Source organism: Streptopelia decaocto (genome assembly GCF_964273445.1).
Source record: "Streptopelia decaocto genome assembly, chromosome: 1".
Taxonomy (NCBI): Eukaryota; Metazoa; Chordata; class Aves; order Columbiformes; family Columbidae; genus Streptopelia; species Streptopelia decaocto.
Window position 1 is genome coordinate 94,424,650 of NC_138663.1, and position 21,147 is coordinate 94,445,796.

The 21,147-nt window shown below is 37.8% G+C and overlaps 1 protein-coding gene across 1 annotated transcript in view; it reads right to left on the reverse strand.

Annotated features, from left to right (window-relative positions):
- The window catches only part of OCA2 (OCA2 melanosomal transmembrane protein), a gene marked incomplete at its 5' end in the record, with an annotated part of 179,585 nt that overhangs the window by 120,351 nt on the left and 38,087 nt on the right, over window positions 1-21,147 (reverse strand). The window contains 4 exons of the mRNA XM_082057575.1: window positions 94-165; window positions 16,549-16,702; window positions 17,021-17,103; window positions 19,558-19,715. Coding sequence (XP_081913701.1) covers window positions 94-165; window positions 16,549-16,702; window positions 17,021-17,103; window positions 19,558-19,715 — 467 coding nt within the window. The remainder of the gene's footprint in view (window positions 1-93; window positions 166-16,548; window positions 16,703-17,020; window positions 17,104-19,557; window positions 19,716-21,147) is intronic.

Consider the following 21,147-nt stretch of genomic DNA (forward strand, 5'->3'; position numbering starts at 1 on the left):
TCTGTGTCATGTACCCAACACAACAGTGCAAACACTGAAATTTATGGTATCATACCCAAAACCAAAGTGAGCCCTTACAGTTTCTCAACTTACCTCCCCAACAGTAGCTAAGGTGGCTAAAGCTGCCAAAGAGCCCAGCATCGCTGCAAGGGTCCTGTGAACAATCTGCAACAAAGGGCAAGAATTGACCAAAGACACCTTCAGACATCTTACTATTAAAAAGGAGGGAGAAGGATAAAAATTACTGTAAGTGGTTCTTTTCTTTGGTTGGTTGGTTTGGTTTTTAACTTATTCCATCCCACCTCACTTCAGAAAGACCTGACCAGAGAATGACTGGTTACTCTAACTCACTACAGGATTTCTTATTAGGGAAAAATTAAAAAAAATTTTAAAAGCTATACCTGTGGGAAACCCTACTAGTGAGTCTCAGCTCTGATCTCAAGGCAGAGGTGGGACTTGGACACTACATTCTCATATCAGCCAGTTGATGACCCAAGAAGGAAAGAAATTAATCTTTCCTAACTTAAGGATCAAAACACCCAGTCCTGTTAGCTTCCTTTCACAGCCCATGGGAAGAAGACGAGGGCCCAGGAGGTGATCCACCTCATTCTTTATAGGTTCTTGGTCTTTCCTAAAGTCTACAAAGCAATTTCCAAGCAACTAGCTCAGCCCTGGGCAAATGAATCCTACAGAGACATACCAGACTTTGAGTTTCCAGGTCCACTTTATGGTCTGCGGCAGAAAAGTATCCAATAACCCTGCTCACCTGTTTTCTGTCTCTACACACACAGAGTTTTCTTCCTTCATAAAGTGTTTTTTTACATCGGTGTTTTCTCTGCAAAGTGTTTTGAGTTCAAGAAAGCCATGTACATTAGGTAGAATCTGCTGGACACCTTTGCCACAGTCTCCTCAGTTCCTCAAAAGCTGCTTTCACCTACATATAGACTAACCTCACCTTGAACAGTGCTTCTCCCCCATCTCTAATGTTTCTTTATCATACAAGCAATGCATCTAAAAACAGGATCCAAACCTCTGACCACAACACATTCATTTAATACTGTAACAGTTACAACAGGATATGGACGGTTGTTCATATCTGTGTATCTAATGAATAAATTGTAATTCAGATTCTCAAGGAGAAAGTATAAAAGCAATCATGCCCTGAAAATATACTTTCTCCTCAAAGTGCTTATTTGTAGTTATTTAACCCACTATGTCTGGAAGATCACAGATTGTGTAAAATAACTCAGTTAAAGTAAGAATCTGATTAATGAAAATCACACTAAAAAAAGACTGAATCTAATTAACAGCATTTACTATTAATGTGTTTAAATATTATTCGGACAAAAGTGAGAATTAATTCTGAGAAAGAAATAAGGCAGTCTAGAAATATTTTGTTTACTGCTAATTTCATAAGAAATATTTTACTGATACAAAACAATAGGATGTGAACATCTAAAGGCCCAATCGCCTGCCTGTAAAGCAAGATAAAAAAGGAAAGATTTGGCTGTGGTTTTTTTCCTCAAATATGAAATTTTAACAGTAATGCTAAATGACTAAGCAATTTACCAAATTACTAGAAAAATAAATACATAAATAACTAATTTAGGAGGCAAAAGAAAAATCTGTCTTGTTCTATCTTTTTCTTCAAAATGCACTGGGGTACAACCTATTCATAGTGACAAATCAGGAGATCAGACCAAGGTTTTTATGTCCTAATGACCCATGAAGTGCATAGCACAGATTACAGCTTCCACCAGCTCCCACAGAAATGTGTGTGATAAGTCACGGTTTCATCTTTGATTACCAGTTTCAGAGCATTGATACGAACACACATGTATGGCCTTTCTGATTCTACAAAGACAGGAGAGATCCGATAATATTCAACAGTTCTTGTGGCTGACGATGGGGTGCAGTAACCAGGTCTTACAGCTCCCTCCAATAAAAGACACGAAGGAAAGGTGTTGGTTAGGGAAGGAGATAGCTTCTTGCCAGGGCAAAATAAATTCAAGGGGAAGCTGCTGGGGAATCCTCAGCTGTCCTCAGACTGGAAGCTTTCTCCTCACCTAATCACCACCCACGTTAGACAGCTCTTTTGCAGTTCTCAGAAAGATACCATGGGTTTTCTGCGATTTGATTTGGTTTTGATTTTTTGTACACTACCACACAAGCACTTTCGCTGTCATCATTTTATACTTAATTGCATGCATTGGGTTGACTGCATTTTCTATTTCCAAGAGTTTGCTGTCACCTATGGGTGAAAATTGCTTTGATTTCTACAGAAAGATGGGGGAAAATGCTGTACAAATGGAATAATCTGTCAGTTCCTTCATACTGGTGATTTTTCAAGAAGGATATGCAAAAGTATATCCTGAAGAATGAAAAAAAAGACTGTTCAGGTACAAGGGTCTATTATAAAACACTTGTCAAATGTACAACTCTTCATTACAGCAAACTAACCAGTTGAAGTTATACAGTAACCTGAAGCCTAGAAAACACACTTCTGTAAACTCTGAGGCATGTAAATATTCAAAAGTTTAGATTGGGGGAAATTCAAGAAATAATGGATTACTCTTTAATTTTCTTTTCACATTAAGCAAATCCTAAACAAATAATGTATTTGTAAAAGCATTTTTAAAAGGTTACAAATGGAGACATTAAGAGATACAGGTTGTAAGCTGTGATACTATTTGAACCACAGTTCCTACATTTGGAGGGCATTATATTAGGTAAAATTCCATTATTATTCTCCTGGAAAATAGTATGGACCTGGCACAAACCCTTTTGAAGCCTGGAAGGAGGATGAATATCATTTCAGGATGAATCTCAGAGTGGATCCATAAATAAAAGCTCAGGTACAGAATTGAAAGAGCTCAGAAATAAATCAACACAGATATTTAACCACAGGAAAGCCGAGAGATTTGATGGACTTCTGAATCTAAAGACATCTTGAAAGATGAAGTGAGAAATTATCTGTATTTATTTGATCCTTCTCATGCTTGAGAAAGTGCATACCTTTGTGCACTCTCTTGTAAGCAAAGGTAATTATGCTGAAAGAACCCTGATTCACAATGAGTTTCTCTTTCAAATAGGAATCACCTATAAGATCACAAATTTGGACTGGATGCATCAGCCTGACTGGGTAGAGTTTTCATTTTACAAGCTAGGAATGAAAGCAGAAGGAAATGATGGGCTAAAAGTTCCTTCAGTAACAAGAGCCGCGGAACGCATGTACAAGACTCAGCATAATGTGTCCTCATCAAAGACACTGAAATAGTTGATACTTTTTGTGGATCTTATTACAGTACCTACATTTTCCTCTCTATTTCATCTCTCTTTTTCAAAATCTATCTCCCAGCACTGATGACCTCTTGCCTGGACCACTCTTCAACTACACAGTACTCGTTCCTTTGACAAAAACCGTCGCTAAAATTTTTTCCATCCAGCACATCTCTCAACAGCCTTGCACATAAATATGTCCTCACATGCTGCCACACTCTCTAGTCCTTCTTATGTTGTCAAAGACACATACCAAAGTGACCTTATTTTTTCTTGCTATTTCTTCCATCTCACAATTGGATCCTCACATTCCAATGTAAAATGTAATTATTATAAAATTTCCTTGCATCATTTGCCTGGAAGGTTTCTTAAAAAAAAAAAAAAAAAATACAAACAATGGCCACTGAGACAAAAAGAGGCAGCAAAGACAAGGAAGATACAAAGCTTTTAGGCTACACATTTTCATGCTAGAGCTCCTCATCCCACAACTCAACTACAAACTTTTCAGTCTCTTCATGGAAGGGGTGTTTTCAACATCAACATCATATTCATTGTTTTCTGAAGAATGTACGGAAGTGCTGACTTAATTAAAGAACAAAGGATGGTGCTTGCCTTTTACAAAGGAAGAGTTATCTCAATACAAACTGTCTCTGAAAACAACACAGCCCAGATTCACTCTTTACAATGCACAACTCAGTCATGGAGCTCACCGAGACAGGATATCACCAGGCTGAAAGCCAAAAGGATTTCAAAAAAGGGAATGGATATTCACAGGATTTTGTAAAAGTATTGAAAATACCCAAAGCTGCAACAATGGAGGTTATCAAAAATAACATCAATAACGTAGGTGTTGGTGATAGCAACATCATAGGTTCATGTTATAGGGTCAAATCAGAAAAGGAAAATATTAGAAAAACCTTCTATAGCAATTTTGTTTCATAGTTATCTGTAAAAAGTTTGTCTCATGATTGCCCATGGTATGATAAACACATGTTGAATGCCAGTTCTGTGTGTTACCTTCCATACTCTTAATTAAGGAGTTAATTTTAAGGGAAGAAATGAAAGCAACCCAAATAATTTATGCCACAAGTCTTTGTGCTTGATATAAATTAAAAATATAAATTTCCAGAGCTATAACGCAACCTGGATTTAGACAAGCTAGACCTTCTCCTGATTCACATTTCTTTATCTATCTGAGAGTGCTTTGGAATATTTGTCCAGAGTTCAGCAAATCTTTTGGTAAACTACAACAGCAGCATCATAAAAGTGATCCAAAATTCCAAACACTTTATCTTGTACAGGGCTCCAGGAGGTAAAAGAAAATTCTTTAAAGTCAATTGAATGGTGATATCTGTGCTATTTCAGAGCATACATTTCCCAGCTGCAATAAAGGGCATGCATATTTCCAAAATGTGTTTCTGAAGATATTTGATAAATGATACATCATAACAAATATTTTATTTCCACGAGTCCTTCTTTAAAAGTGATAAATGGCAGTTGAAAGATGACTGTCAGTGGCTATAATGTAAAGCCTCAAATGTAGCCCCAGTTCATTTCTAATCCATTTTTTCACCAGTGAAGCCTGTTGCATTTAACTACTTCTTTTACTGAGAAATTAAATTTCATGTGATAGAGTGACAGCACTGCTACATTTCAACAGGAGACAGTAATCCCTAAGCCTATATCCACATATGGCTTTTATTCATATTCCACCTTCCTCCAGAGTAGCTGAGACCTTCCCTATAAAACCAACAGCCACATTCCTCTTGGACGCTATAAATTTACTAATTCAAGTCTTTATTCTCAGGGAATAGGGAGAGAGAGAAGGGGGTAAAATTTGTGCCGGGATAGGTTTTTTCTGACTTTATGTTTTATATATATATTCCTTTTTATGTTTTAATAGGGTTTATTGGGTTAAAAGAAGATATCCCCACCAGTGGAAGATGGTTTTTTTCCAAAGACAAAAAGTTATTTTTTCCTAAAGATAATAAAGTATTAGTCTGACTGCCTCTGGGAACATGTTCCTCAGTCAGATCCCTCAACAGCCACTATCTTATCATTTGCTGTCATATACTTTATAAATTTTGGTGCTCTGCATTGCCTTGAACTATTCCAGCTCTTTTAGCAGGACACAGACGAAACTTCAGGCTTTTATATTATACATATATGATCCACTTACAGTTTGGAAAATCAATGCCAAAGTCTGAAACTGGTACCAGAAGCTGAAATCAAAGATGAAATTTGCAGGAAAAAAAAAAAATAAATCATAATTTAGCAAACTAACTTAGGTAATTTTTCCTAACTCTGTTAAGAAGCATAACTGAAAATTTGGGCTTATGTCAGGAAAAAACAAGGTTCAAAAAAAGACTTGGAGTAGTTTGAACTCCGCCTTGCAGTAGATCCACTTCAAAGCTGAATGGCAACAAATTCTCAGCTCATGAAAATTTGCTTTAGTTCTGGCAAATTGCACAATTTGGAGAGAACATGACCAAATAGACAAGAAATACATGATATAGTCATGTACAGATGAGCAGAGCAGCTTAAAAGGAAGGTCAATAGAGTCAGACATATTTACTTGATATTCTTCATGGTCACCTATGTTGTAGAGACAGCCTAACCAGTACCAGTTAGTGAAGGCATAGCAACTTATCTCCCTCATTCAGCTGGTGATGGCAGCTGATGCTTTACCCTCCTCCCCCTGATTTGCTCCCTGCAGGAGCTCTGCAGAAGCAGTTCTGCAGCTTCTTCAGCTGCGGGACACTCTTCCCAGCACATGGGAACCCCTTGCAGGGGATGTGCCTCAACAGCTAGTGTAAAATGAATGATAATGGAAAAATTAATTGCCTTAGAATTACTTAGTTAAGTAGTGGCAAGTAAATTCTGTAGGGATTTTAATGAAGCAAAAGGGAGTTGTTTGACATAGTTTAGAAAGTATGACTTATACTGATGCAGTATTCGGCGATGGAGTGAAGCAGCTCTTGAGGCAAGTGCATAGGGTACAGCTGCTGAAAGATGATGAGCATGAAGGATCCCAAAGTGACTACAAACATCCCAAAAATCAGTGACAGCAAGTACAGCTATTTATATGTTTGTCTGCAGATTAGGGTACTATCTATCTGTATTCTATACATGCAGCCATGAGAATCATAAACTAAGACTTTACACTAAGGTTAAATATTTAGAAAATCTTATAATAAGACTCACTATTGTAAGCCAAAACATGTCACAACTTCATCACTAAACTTAAGTATGCCTTGCTTGAAAAGAAAATGGGGGAAGGGAAGGGAAGGGAAGGGAAGGGAAGGGAAGGGAAGGGAAGGGAAGGGAAGGGAAGGGAAGGGAAGGGAAGGGAAGGGAAGGGAAGGGAAGGGAAGGGAAGGGAAGGGAAGGGAAGGGAAGGGAAGGGAAGGGAAGGGAAGGGAAGGGAAGGGAAGGGAAGGGAAGGGAAGGGAAGGGAAGGGAAGGGAAGGGAAGGGAAAGGAAGGCTTATACAATTTTTACAACAATTCAGTATTGCTTCAGTGTAATAGTACTACCATATGTATGAAATACTTGCCCAAGATCAGTAAAGAGCACAGACTAGAGAGGTTTGTGGACCTGGAAACATTAACATGCACTGTTATAAATCTCACAATAAATGTCTGATCCCTGTAACTCTGTAAAAATAACATTCAACACACATTCAATATGCTCTTTTACAGGCAAATTCTCAACTATAAAAGACTTGGGTTTTTTTAAATAGAAACAGTAGATTGTATAGCAAGCCCTGTAACTCCTGAAGAACATCTACACAACCCCAAGGTAAGAAAGCACCGATCTATGACATTCTGTTATAATATTCATTTTCACTCAAAGAGCGTGCCAAATTGCTTGTTCTGATTCAATGTCAATGAAGAAAGTAATGGTATAAACAACCCTGCCTTAAGGGAAAGGCATAGAAGGCAGCAATCTGCCAAGTCCTAATGCAACATTTCAAACATAAGATGGCAATACATAAGATGGCTATCTTAAAGAGAATGTGATTAAAAGTAACGAGGATGAGGCAATGGACACAGACTGAAAGGCGGTAGGTTCCATCTGAATATGAGGAGAAACTTCTTTACTGTGAGGGTGCCAGAGCACTGGAATGGGCTGCCCGGAGAGGTTGTGGAGTCTCCTTCTCTGCAGATATTCAAAACCTGCCTGAACACCTTCCTGTGTGATCTGCACAGGTGGGTTGGACTAGAGGATCTCCAGAGGTCCCTTCCAACCCCAAACATTCTGTGATTCTCTAATACTATATGGCATCCAACACAATTTAACATCTTTGTTAGTTCACTTTTACCTCCCTGTATGGTATGTTGACTGAACAGGCTAAGAAATACATGACAGGGATGTCTTGGGAGTTTTGTCTAGGAAAGATATCCCTGAAATTCTGTGATTAAGTAACTACATTGAGTGTCATCAGCTAACATCAGTTCTTTGTATATGTAAAAAAAAAATGCATAGCAAGGGCAGGGAGAGTCTTAAGAAGACAAAATTATTTTCTGTGAATAAAACATCTGATTAATACAATCCTCTTTCCTCTATAGAAAAGCTATAAGTCAATACTAGATTCTGCAAAGGTCTTTGTTACTCTGTAGCTCTGTAAAAGTGAACAATTTGTACAATTTGCAAACTTTTCACTGTGAGCTTTCTTCCCCCATGACATCACTGCTTACTGTTTGTAGAGAAAACTGAACGGGCTAAATGCTGTTATGGGACATTGAACTAACTGGCTTAAAGTAACCCTCAAATGATGAATGGGTAAACATATCCTTACTGTATGAGATTAGTAAGACTATTGAAACCCTCATATTTTAATGCTTTGCAAACTTGGGGGTAGAAAGCAAAGCTGGAGAAAGTATATAGAGCCAGGAAGGAAGGAGGGAAAAAGCATTTGTACAGATGTTGGCCAGAGGATCCAGAAGAGGGTTTATTTCTTTATGATGAGGGTTGAAACAACTGCTTGACTTCTAAGCTGATACTGGCTTTGAAATAGTCTCCAACCTCAGAATATTGTTGATAAGAACTAAGCACGAAAAGATATAGCATCATACCTAGGAAATATTTCTATCAGATTGATACAAATAAGAGTCGTTTGTCAAAACCATATCATTCCAGCCTCTACCTGTAGGGATGGCTCTGATGTAAGAAAATTATTTTTATACACCTCCAGGAAACACCAGAAAGGGAATATCCAGTAACATGTGACAGTTCAAAAGCCCCTCAGAATCAAATTTTAAAAGTGAGTGGTTTTCTTTGCTATGAATTTGGAGGTTTCATCTTGATGTGAAATTGGACAGAGGCACAGAGAGAGTTGATGTTCTGTAAATAAGGGCCTTGAGTCAGGTCAGATTAAAAGAAAGGTGAGCCCTGCGGAAAGACAGGATGGTGATCGTTTTTATGTGCCAAGGCACCTCACTACTGTAATATTTTAGCTACAAAAAGCGTTTGCTCTATGACTAAAGTAGAGAGATCTGGTCGTGAGCCAGTAAAGGACTAATGTTGCTGCCGAGAAGATGATACTGCTGATAACAGACTGCTACTGTAGGCTGATATGACCAAAGGCATTGTATATTGACAGGACGGCCTGGCAACAAGCTTTCAGTCTTATAAAACCCTTTGCAAAGGTCAGTCCAGTTCTTCAGTACCTATCTGAGCAGGCCTTGCTGCCTCCATCCACTCCATGGGTCTTGACACCATTCCCAATGCAGACCCTCATTTTTGTGTCCTAAAAGCATTTTTTGTGGAGCCTGCAAGACCCTCATTATATTTTCAGTTTCAGAATGTTTTCTGAAACTGAAAAAGATACCACCATCTCTGTTTCCCTAGTTATATTGGTATCCTCAAAGCCAGTGAGATTGTGAATTTCTGGTAAAGAAATTACATGTAACAAATCACAAAAGTGAGGGGCAAACCTATTTTACTTTCCCTGTGTGAATCTTTGTCAGCTTTCTTTTAATGTTAGGGTAATAGGACAAATAGGACCATACAGAATTACACCCATGCACTACGAACGACAGTACAGCAAACTGCAGCACTTGCCATTACCTTGTAAAGGGAGGTTTCTGCTCTATCCAGCAGTTCCTCTGAGAGTCTTTCTTCCCTGACATCTCTTCTCTTTCTCACTCCAGTTTTGTTCTGTGGTTGGTTTATTTTTCCCTCTTTAGATCATGCCATGGCACCTCCAAGCCTACCCCCTACACTCTCTTAAGTTTCTTCATTCTTTTTGTCCCTTGCTCTTGCTGAAGTAAGACAGCATTTTGAGGCCCCAAAAGAAGCTGAGCGGTTCTTGTCCCTGTTTGTGTGCATTAGAAGTGTGTGTGTGTTCTAATACGTTGTTAAAATTTTAAGACTTCATTGCTCTCTACCCCTCTGGTTGCCGCAGGCAGGGTAGAAGCTGAACAGCAGCATTCAATTAAGCTAATTTAATGTTCTATTGCCTGTCTCAAACAGAAAGGAGAAATATAGAATATGCAAGACAGGGCAACACATTTGTGCTTGACAGTCTTTCACAACTTGAACAAAATACAGCTCAAAATTTGTTTTAAAAAAACAATAGAAAATAGAAAATGGACATGTGGGAATCAGTTTTTACACTTAGTGTTGAAAATGTGACTCCCATTATTTCATAAAATTGCATTCTGTGAAAAGTGGACCATTGGTGACTGCATCTTTTAAAGCAGAAAATCCTATGGAGTCCTTAGAATAGCAACCAGCACCATCCAGTGGCAGATTTTTCCCACTAAGTTCTTTATCAAGGTAAATTTACATACTACAGTAGTACCATAGCACCCAAAATGAAAACTTTTACCTTAAAGCATATATAGACAGAGCACAGCCAGACTTCTACCAAGACAGATGAAACAATTGAACAGGCAATAGTCAGTGTAAAACCAATATTCATATTGGATTAATAATACAAAACCGTTGTTAGAACATATCAAGCTGAGATCCAGCTGAGGATTTTGCTAGTTGTTATGCTGCATTTTTGTTTGAATTTAAACTTATGCTGTCCTTGTTTCACAGCACTCTGCTTCCTTTATACTTCCTTTGTTGCAGTTACAACAGGTAAAAATGCCTGTAGCCAGTTCTGTCCTGTTAGAGCCTCCTCATTGATGGCAGTGGCTCTGCTCTACTCAAATCCTGGTACCTCTGGGGTACTAATCTACAGTTCCTCATAAGAAGCAACTTGTAACGCTCCTGCACAGCTGCTTTAAAGTCATTTTAAACCTCTGAAAGTGCATGGAGGCCAAAATGCACAGAGATCACACCTTCCATCTAAATCAGAGAAAGGCAGGGAATGACTGTAAGCCTTCTCAGACCACAGTGCTTAATTGCTAGCTCAGTCACAGCCTGTTCTCTCTCGCACAACATCTAGGGTACCATTTGGTGAATATTGCACTCTAGGGGGCAGGCTGAATGGATCATCTTGATCCCCTTGTTCTCCCATACGTATCTCAGCAGGCTTTGCTGCCTCCATGTGCTCCATGTGCCTTGATACCATTCTCAATGCAAATCTTCAGTTTATGTTCTAAAAGCATTTTTCATGGGAACTACAAGACTGCCATTTTATTGCACATTTTCAGCTGGGGGAAAACAAACAAAAGTACACTTCTGAATGGTAATGGTGTTTTAGGGTTATGGGGACTCCAAAACAGACCCACAACCACATGCTGGCCAGGGAGGATGCAGCTAGCTTGCTCCAGAGGGAGCTAGATTTTTCTTCATGCTAAGTTTTTCTACTGGATTTTGTGGTTTAGGCTTCACTACATTGGATTTATGTTCCATGCAACCCCTAGAGTCACAGCATTCATTAATTCTGCCTTGCGCTGCGAAGTTCATTCTCCAGGCCCTCTCTCTTGGCTTCATTTCTGCCTCACTGTAAAACACTGCAAATAACCAAGACAATATCAAGGCAGCCTCCTCTCTCCCCTGGTCAGGACCAGTAGTCTCTCAAGGAAGGCTCAGTGTGCAGGAGAGCATCCTTGCCTTGACGGAAGGTGGCCAGCCCACCCAGCAACACTGACTTTCCTGCTCTGCCCCAATCCTGGGCTCTTTTGCACCCCCTGACAAATGAGAGCAGAAGAGGGCAAACTTTTGTTCTTGCCCAGTGAGGTATGTCGCGGAGTCTTCACCAAAGAGGATAGATCATTTGTTCTGATAATCTGCCTCTAATTTTCTGCCAACCTCTACCACAGCATTTTAATTCCTCTTCATAATTTTTCCATCCATCCTTGCACGACTGGAAATAATATCAGCAGGAATATATTCTTTCCCAAAAAGTCTGGGTAGAGCAGCAGCTACAATTTTCTTTTTTACACCTTCTTTTCCAATAAAGGTTATGGATTTTCTTCTGTCCCTTTTCTACTGATCTTTCAGTAGTATATATGTTGAGGTAGGAACACTCTAATCCACATTCTTCTCTGTCTGTACTTAAAGACAGATCAATATGAGAATGGATGGGAAGCAAGAATCCATGCTGAGTAAGCTGATCACTGCTTTCTGTGACTTTCTTCGTCAGAAAAATTCTCCATTAAGAGTGGTCTATTGCCATCACTTAGCATCATGTTTTGTATAGCAGTTAATATTTCTTCTGTTTTCCTAGTCCCTCTCTGAAGCATCATTTTTCACATGCAAATAAATAGCCTCATTACTGGAAATAAGCAAAAACTGGACTATGAGAATGTAGACAGCAGTAATAACAAATATCTGATTTCATTTGTAAAAATGCTTCCTGTGAGGAATCATTGGTTCAGCCAGCCCACAAAGCTAGAAAAATGATCAGATTGAACCACATAAAAGTTCTGCTCTCTGCAGCTAATTTCTGCTGGTTAGATATTATTAAAAGTCACTCTGCTTTGAGTTAAAGAAATTAAGCTTAAGGGATATTTATTCATAATTTAAGCCTGTTAATAATAGAAAATTAACATGGAGAGAAACTGCCACTCTCCATTTCCATTAAAGTAATAAAAACTGTGATTATAAGCCCATGCTTCATGCTAGTAAGAAGCTAGAGTTTTTAAGGCCAGATCTTGCACTTTCTAGCATTTGTGTTTTAAGGAGAAATACAGACATGTAAATGTTACTCAAGATGTCAGACCATTAAAATACCATTTGAAAGATTCTGGCAAGATTCTTTCTTAGTACTACCTGCAAGACAGGATATGACACTAAATGATAACTCCTATGAAAAAAACCCTATTGAAGCTCTCATAGAATTTCTGATACGTGCTGGTGTCACTTTTCTGCCATTTGATGTTCTATTGGTATATCTTCCTTTTTTTTTTATTTAATAAAATTAATTTTATTCTGCCCGACTAAATAAAATGTTTTATAAAATAGCTTTTAAAAGGGCACTACCTTCACATTTGTTTCTGCTGGCTCATTTAAGTATCATAAACAGCTAACACTCAATTTTAAGCCAGAACACAAAACAAATATATTATTAAAGGAAAATATTGGACAAGTGCACACAATAATTCGTTCAAATTAATGAGCTTTGTCCTTTAATAATAAATATTTAACATTCCTCCTTACATATTTCTAATTAATGCAGCTACAACATAGCTGCAAACGTGCAGTTAACAATTACTAATAAGAGCTTTATCAACTCAAGAAACTTTTCTAAATACCAATAAAATTTTATAATACTAACAGGTATTTTAAGATACAGATAGGCAGATAGATTTCTTTTCTGGGTAACCAGTGTATTATCCCATTCTTTGTATACATAAATATAGGAAAAAGGAGAGAAATCTAAGATATCTTATGATATTGCAAAGAGGAAATGATGGGATGTTGTCTACACTGCATTTCCTTAACCATGCTGTATCACCAGAAACAGCCATTATTGAATCTGAGTGAACAGGCTGTAAATAGTCATTCGAGTTAAATACACAGGAAAAAGGCTTTGCTGGAAAAATAATTGAAATCAAAGAAGGCAAAAGACAAAACGCACTCTTAGCTGAAAGAACTAACATGTTTGGAGCAGAAAAGTGTAAAAATTAAATTTCTAAGTTTTTTTTCTTTCATTTTTTTCAAGTTTTCATTCAAAAAAGGGTACACATTTTGAGGATCAAAACAAAAAGAGCCTATCACCAAATATATTGTGACCTAATTTAGTTCAGCGACAACAGCATAGGACTCTTGACATCTGCACTTTTTACAGGATGTCCCTGTAGACCAATGTGAAAACATAGCTCACCTTACCTGTGTTCCTCAGTAATCCTGAGGTGTCAGACAATAGAGTTGAGATCAACAAAGGTAAACCTGGCATACTTCTTCTTTTTTTAGCAAACTTTTTTTTTTAAAAATTTCCTGTGTAGTGTAAGCTTCCAAGTACAACAAGTCTATAAAATAGATTAATTAAAAAATACAAGAAGCAGAATTTTTTTCTCCTTTCTCCTCTGGGAGAAGGGGAGGGAACAGAAGACTTAAATGTAAAGAGAGAATTGATCGATATTTGAAGAAAAACCAATTTCAAGATAATTAATGTCTAATTACTGAAGAAAAGGATGATTACATAGCGGGCCGGGGCCAGGGGGAGCGGAAAAAGCTCACAGATTTCAAACAGAAAATGTAACTAAGAGATGTCCATCAGAAGGAAGTTAAAAGCAAAATACGAAAAACTCAAGGGACAGAGTAGGATCATTAAATCAGAAAATATTCTTTGTGGTAAGCATAAAAAATAAATCAGAAATTAAAGAGGAAAAAGAGGCATCATTTTTAACCAGAAACATATTTGTATTTTATGAATACGTAACACATAACCGGTTTCAAATGCAACACTTAAAATAAAAGCCAAAATAAATGATGTTCAATAGCGTAATGTGTTTTCTGAAGAAGACCATTTCCTGAGTCAATAAGGTTTCACTGACAAGGAGTGGTACTTGACATACATTGGCCTCCTAGAAATTTGATGCCAACAGAGAGGCAAACAGTTGCCTCAAAGCAGAATTTACTCTGTGTCTTTACAGTGGTGCAAGTTTGGTGACAATGACAGTTTACAGTAAATGCATTTTGTTTTCAAGCTGCAACCTCTTCATTCGCTTTTCCATCATCTGTATCTGCAGGAGACAGAAGTCCTTGCAGCCTGTTCTCCTGCACACTCCCTGGTGACTAAGGTAGCAAAGGGCAAGGGGAGAAGGGGAAGGAAAGATTAAAAGATAACAACAGTGGGTTTGAGGAGGTTGTGGGCAGAAGATCTAAAGTTCATATCTGGGGAACAAGGCCATGCAGAAAGAGCAAGATTTCACATGGCTCTTATGAGTTTTAGCAGATAAAATGGTTCTTCTTTCTTCATTGTTATAAGAAAATATGTGAAAACATAGCTCTAAAATTTGTTTGTGTGTCCCCACTGTCTGAAGTTGAAGCTGTATTGCCAATGACAATGAATAAAGTACAGGAAGCTAATAAACACTGATAAAAGATGGGGAGCAGCAACACTGAAAATTAAAATCCGTGAGAGATTGCTCCTACAGCAACACCAATTGATTTCTTTTAACAGTGTAAATGGCTAATGGAATAGAGTGCAATGTGTTGAGAAAGCAAGACTTCAGGCACTGAAGTTATAAATACTGAATATAAGGTAAGCCACTATTACATATTCTAACAATATTAACATCCATCTCTTGCAATACATCCATGAGGGAACCAAACAGTCAATTTTTGGTTTTATGACAGTTATTTCTAATTTCCAGCTTATATATTTATAGTTTAAAAATTACTCTGCTTATAGCATTTGTCATTCCTAGAGATGTTATGGAGAAAACAGCTAACATTACGATAAAATAGGTGACTTTCTGTGTTTTATAATTCAAAAACCTTTACTTCTAAGTATCTATTTCTACCTTTTAATTTGCAAAAATAATGTTTCTGACAACTGAAATTTTTCTCTGATCTTTTCACAGAAACAATAAGGTAATGATTTGGTTTATGGCTTTATTCTTAGAAATGAAAGAGAAATGCATGCTTTCCTCGGGTTTGCTTTTCAATTTCAAGCCTCTGTTTCATTTGACACATGAATTGTTCCAAAGAAGCTTCCTAGGATGCAAACATAAAACCACCTTTTACATACAGATAAAAAACTTTATGGTTTTGCAATTGCTAAAGGCTTGCATTGTTGGGGTTTTTTGAAAATAAAAGCTGCATTTTAAAGTATTAAGTTTTTTTGTCACTGTGCTGCATACCTACATATATAAAAGCTAGTCCAGTCCCCTTCAACACTTAATATTATATCTCTTTGCTCATTTATAGAGTACATAGAGGCAGTTTTCTTTTCATAAATAAATCACCATTGCTGAACAACATAATCTAAAGGTCTAAAGCATCTGCCAAGTTGTGTACACCCATTATTGATGTTTGATTAGAAGCTGTTCTACTATCTTACCATTTCAAGGGGTAACAGGATGAAAACCTTAAAATACGTAAGAGATGTGGAAGAAAACTTAGCCTGCCAGATATATTTACTATGGAACACCTTGTAGACTTACCAGTGTGGATGCTCACACAAATTTAAAAAAAAAAAAAAAAAAAAAAAAAAAAAGCCCCCCCTGTATCTGTTCTGTATTTCATGATAATTAGACAGTGTTTTCAGTTCAAAGAAGTCAGTCCTATGCTGTTGCTGACATGTTTTCCATCCTTAGTGATGATGCAAGTTATTTTTGTTGGGTTTGGTACCTCAAGGCTTTGGAATGAACTTGCAATATATGTTTAAAGTTCCCTCGCCCGTGACTTCTTCATGTTAATTCAGACTCCATTGCCTCTTTAAATAATGCAGTAAAAGAATTTCTAAATGTCACTCATTTAAAAGTGTGCTTAGTTTAATCTTTTAAAACTACACTAAATCCATAGTTTAAGGTGCCTTGGAGAGGGTGACAACCAAAGCTTTTTCTCTTTTACCTTATCTTAAAAACAATTAACTTAGGTTTTCTGCATCTTTTATAAACCAGACTTATTTTCACTCTCACAGCCAAACTATAATCCTGTTAAAATATGGAAATACTAATAGGTCCTACTAGAAAAATACACAGTATCATTGTAATGTTAATGTAACTTACCAAAATCAGTTACAATTCAGAACAATTTCCTTGCGCATATCTAATTCATGCCCTTAGCAACACTGACAGTACAGCAAGGATTCATAGACACATTTTAGAAGTGTATTAAATGCAGAATTAAACCATTCCATGTGCTCCATTTACAATGGAGGAGGAAAATAAAATCAAAGTACTAAGCATGACTTACTTCCAGTATGATCAGCACGTAGACACCTACTAAGATGATGGACGCAATTGTTACTTGTGCCTCTATATTTGCATGAACATATTGATGTTTCATGGAGAGAGGAACACTTCTAGGCTCCTGTAGAAAAGCTTGAATGTTTATGAAGATGGTACCTCTGGTGAAAGAAAGAGTATTTTTTCTTATTTCTGGAATGAATTACCATTAACTTTATTTATGCATTATAATTTTCTATTGTTGTATCTTTACAATTGCAAGACACTTTTCCAACATTTTCACTCTATCCCTCTAAATAACATCATTTGGAAAGTAACTCAAGTACAAATCAGCCCTGTAAATCCATTTACAAAGCAACAAGAAGTCATCTTTTCCTGCCCCTCTGAAACAGGCAGAGATAGATTATTTTTAAAACATCTGTTCCTTCATAGGCAAGTCAACATAAGCTATTATTTCATATTTCATTCTCTTAGCTGACCTGTTTGGTATCTGAAAGGTTCTAGATGTGATGATTTGCTGATTTCTTCTTGAACTTAAGGGTAGGGACCAGTTGTATACCACCTGCAAGAGAGTCACATTTGGCAATATATGAACAAAAGTCAGTGGAAGTGATATGTCTCTGATCTACTTATTCTTCTTTGTTCTCTCTCCTGTACATTTAGGAGAATTTTTTTGTGGACAGGACATTACATATACCAGCCTAAATTATTACACCTGATTAGGTATGTTACAGGTGCTCAGGTTGGAGCAAACACATCATCATCCCCTCACTCAATCAATGAATGAGAGATATCCCCAGGAGGGGCTCCAGAGCAGGGATGTCAAATCATACTTTCTGCATTGAATATAAGGAGCATCTAGGCTCAGAGACAACAACATGGTTCACTCTCAAAGACTGCCTGGGAAGAAAACTAACATACGTAACATGAAAACAATGAGAGGTCCAGGACCAACATTATACCCCCAGACATTATGAAGAAGACATGGTAGAATTTCAGCAAACAAAAATTCCAGTTTCCATATCTTCTAGTAAAAAGAAACAAATAACCTACAGAAAATAAACACTTTCTGAAACTGTCTATTGCTACACACTGACATTCATGCAAGTTTAGCCAAATACACTCATTAAATATATATACAGATATTCTCCCTGTTTTAAATAAAATGAACTTTAAAAACCTTCAAATTTGGTTAATAGTAGCCTAAATCTTGAGCCTGTCCTGACCCTGTAGGCTACAAAGTGCAGAAAAAAAGCAGCTTAATCAGCCAGCTTGGAACATCTGACACAGAAAATTGTCTAAGAAGCATGTAGGCAGGGAAGGTTCTTTTGTTCACCTACTCCTTTGGTCATGTCAGGACCACCACTGGTGTGGCAGCAGAAGTGAGCTGCTGCAGGTGGCTGTACCCTGGTCACCCCACAGCAGCATGAAGGCTCCTTGGGGATCACTGTCACCAGCACAGGTTCCAGCAGCCTCCTCATCATGGGGTTGGGTTGTTTAAGAGAGTAATTGCCGTTATGGTACTGTTTGCCATGCTGAGGTAGTGGGATTAATCTTTTGCTGTAGACTGTGAAACTGGCTTGTACTGGTTTGACTGAAAGCAAGTTAAATTTCTCCATGCAGTTAGAAACTTTTCTTCTTCGTAGCTAGCACTGTCATTGTTTGGATTTAGTTTGAGAAGAAGATAACACCCCAGGACAGAGTTACTGTTTTTCTTCAAGTAACTTTCCAGTGTCTTTGGTTTGGAACAAAAAGAATGTAAGAGCTTACTGTTATCGGAGTTGCTGTCTGGGAGCCAAAACCTTTCTGAGCTCTCTGCCCACAGGGGTGAGGCAGCCAGGAAGGAGGCATAGATGTGGCAGAGCTTGACTGACATCCAGACTGATCAATAAGAGTATTCCATCCCATCAGCATCATGCTTCATATTTACAGAGAGTTGGATTTTCTGGCTATGGGGAGATGGAAACCCATTCCTGTTCTGCTCCATTTTGCCTTGAGTTCTGTTTTGGAGTTTCTTTTAGTTTGGCTTTTTGTCATTCTACCATTTTGCAGAGACCTCTGATTCATTCTGCCTTTTTGTCTCTCTCTCCCCCCAGGACTGGCTGTTCAGTGCCAGGGTGCTGCTGCCTGGGACTGGCCACTCAGTGCAGTCAGAATTACATTGAGCATCTTTTACTTTATATTCTGTTTTCCATTTTATATATAGCAGTAGTAGTAGTGGTATATTAGTATTATTGTTATTTTATTAAACTGTGCTTATCTCAATCTATGAGTTTCTCCCTTCCCTTTTGATTCCATCCCCTATTTGGGGGTATGGGCAGTGAGTGAGTGGCTATCACGGTTATATTACTAGCTTGGGATAAACAGTGACAAGATGTAAACAGGAATACTGTCAGAATTGTTCAGCTGTGCTGTCACAGGTAGAAGCAGGCCATCCTGTCATGTATACAGAATGAGAGGCAGTTGTTCGTACGTCAATGCAATTTATTAAATGATAAAGTTTATTTTTGTTTTTCAGTGATATACATGACAGGCTGTAAAAGATCTTCCTTCACTGAGTTGTCTGGGAGAGAGCAGCAGAAACTTGCCACAACAACATCAACATTCAGAAAGCCTTAAGAAAAATAAAACCAATAAATGTGACATATGTTTGAGGAAATAATTTGAAAAAAAAAAAAGTTAAAATGCATTTCAGTGAGTGCAAAAAAGCACTTTACACTTATTTCTTCCTCCTAAGGCAACCTTTGAAACATTGCCAATTTTAAACACAAGAACTTCCATGCTAAGTGTCAGTCAAGGGACATAAGTATTACAAAATTTTAATATGGGAAGCTAAAGGAAGTCTTATAAAGACAAAAGAAAATGTAGCTTCCCTCTTATCCTAAAAGTTTTATAATACTGACATTGACACACTTCACAGCAGGGAAAAGCAGGACCACTTAATCCACACAATGGTGAAGAAATATAAGTGACAAAACACATCTCAAAAAGTGAAAGAAAATGTAAAGACCATCACCTGCTGCTGGCGTCTTCTCCTTGATCCAGGATCTTCGGTCTGAACGACTTGTACTATAATGAATTCCTCTGTCTGCTGATTAACTACATCTGCTACAAATGGGCCTCCTATATCTAACTTCAACAGAGCAGAATCATGAACATCAGTCAGATTCATAGCTGTTAGTAAAGTTGTTAAGGTGTAAATTTCCAGTAAAACTTAGTATAGGCTGTACAAATTCCAGAAAGAAAAAAAAAAAAAAAAAAAGCATAGATTAGTCAACTTATATTGAAAAACACACTCTTCAGCTAAAATGCTTAAGAAACTATGAAAATTACAAAACAGATGCCTATGTCCTCACGAAGTAGCCCTGTTTCATGTGAGTTTCCTAAGGAAAAGGTTCAGAGGAAATACATCTATCCTTTCCCTCTGACTTTTAAGATCACTTGTACTTTCAGCTGAAACTGCAGATGTACCCAAGCTCCAAAAAAAGCATATAGAAATAGACAGAGAAGTAAGGTTCTTTAAGGGGTTGTACTAGATGAAAGGCTGCATCCTTAGCACAGTAATTTAAACATCACAGAATGCATACTGGGGAAAACACTGTGGAATTTCCAGCAACAGGGAAAACTAAACCAGAATCAAGATCCTATTCAGGCCAAATGATTTCTTTTTGGTAAAAATTTTACACACAGGTTTTCAAACATCTGAAAGACATATTCTCAAGTTCCACTCAGTTGCAGTACTCACAGACTCTTTCTCCTCCAACTCCCTCTTCTACTTTTTCTTTCTTTCTCGGACACCTAGTATAAGGTGTGGTCAAACTACATTCCTAGTCTCATACAATTGAAAAGTCAGTCAACCATGATCCACAAATCCATTGGAAGCTTGCCTCTATTAGTCCCAATACATGTAGGACTACTTAAACTTAGTATTGTCTACTTCTGCTGTGGTTGAGACCCTGTGGGTCTGGGGAAAAGGGAAAGCCTGAGCTCTTAAAGCCTTCACAGTCCATTTGTTACTATAAGAGAGCAATATTGTAATTGATTTGCTCCTATCTGTCACCAGATAGAGAGCTAAGGCACCACCACACCAACTTGATTTTACAGATATATATTCTGCTGAAATAATATGACTTCATCATATGTTTAATTGTCTTAACAGCTTTAACATCTGACATTTAATTGAGCATATTAGAGAGTGAATCTCTTGCAAGAAAATGTACAAGATATATATACCTACCAGAAGGATTTTCCCAGAAAGACATTTTGCTGCCCACAGAACTCAGAGATTTTAACAGGAGAACAAAAGCACAGTATACTTAGAGGAGACTCAGGGTGGTATTTTACCCTGCTTCCCAGTGAGCCCCAGTAAGGCCTCAGTAAGGCCCAGTAAGATCAGTCCCTAATTGGGAAAGCTTTATGACAGTAGGCAGGCGTACTTCATCTTTAAGGGAGTTGTTGCACCTGTCCACATTCCCAGCAGGAGAACTGGTTCTAGAAGAGAGATGTCTCTCACGTTGACCCACAAAAGACCCTAGCAGATCTAGCAGCAGGTGAGCAGCCAACATTTTGCAGAGCAATATAAATGTCACCCTGCTTAGCACAGCAG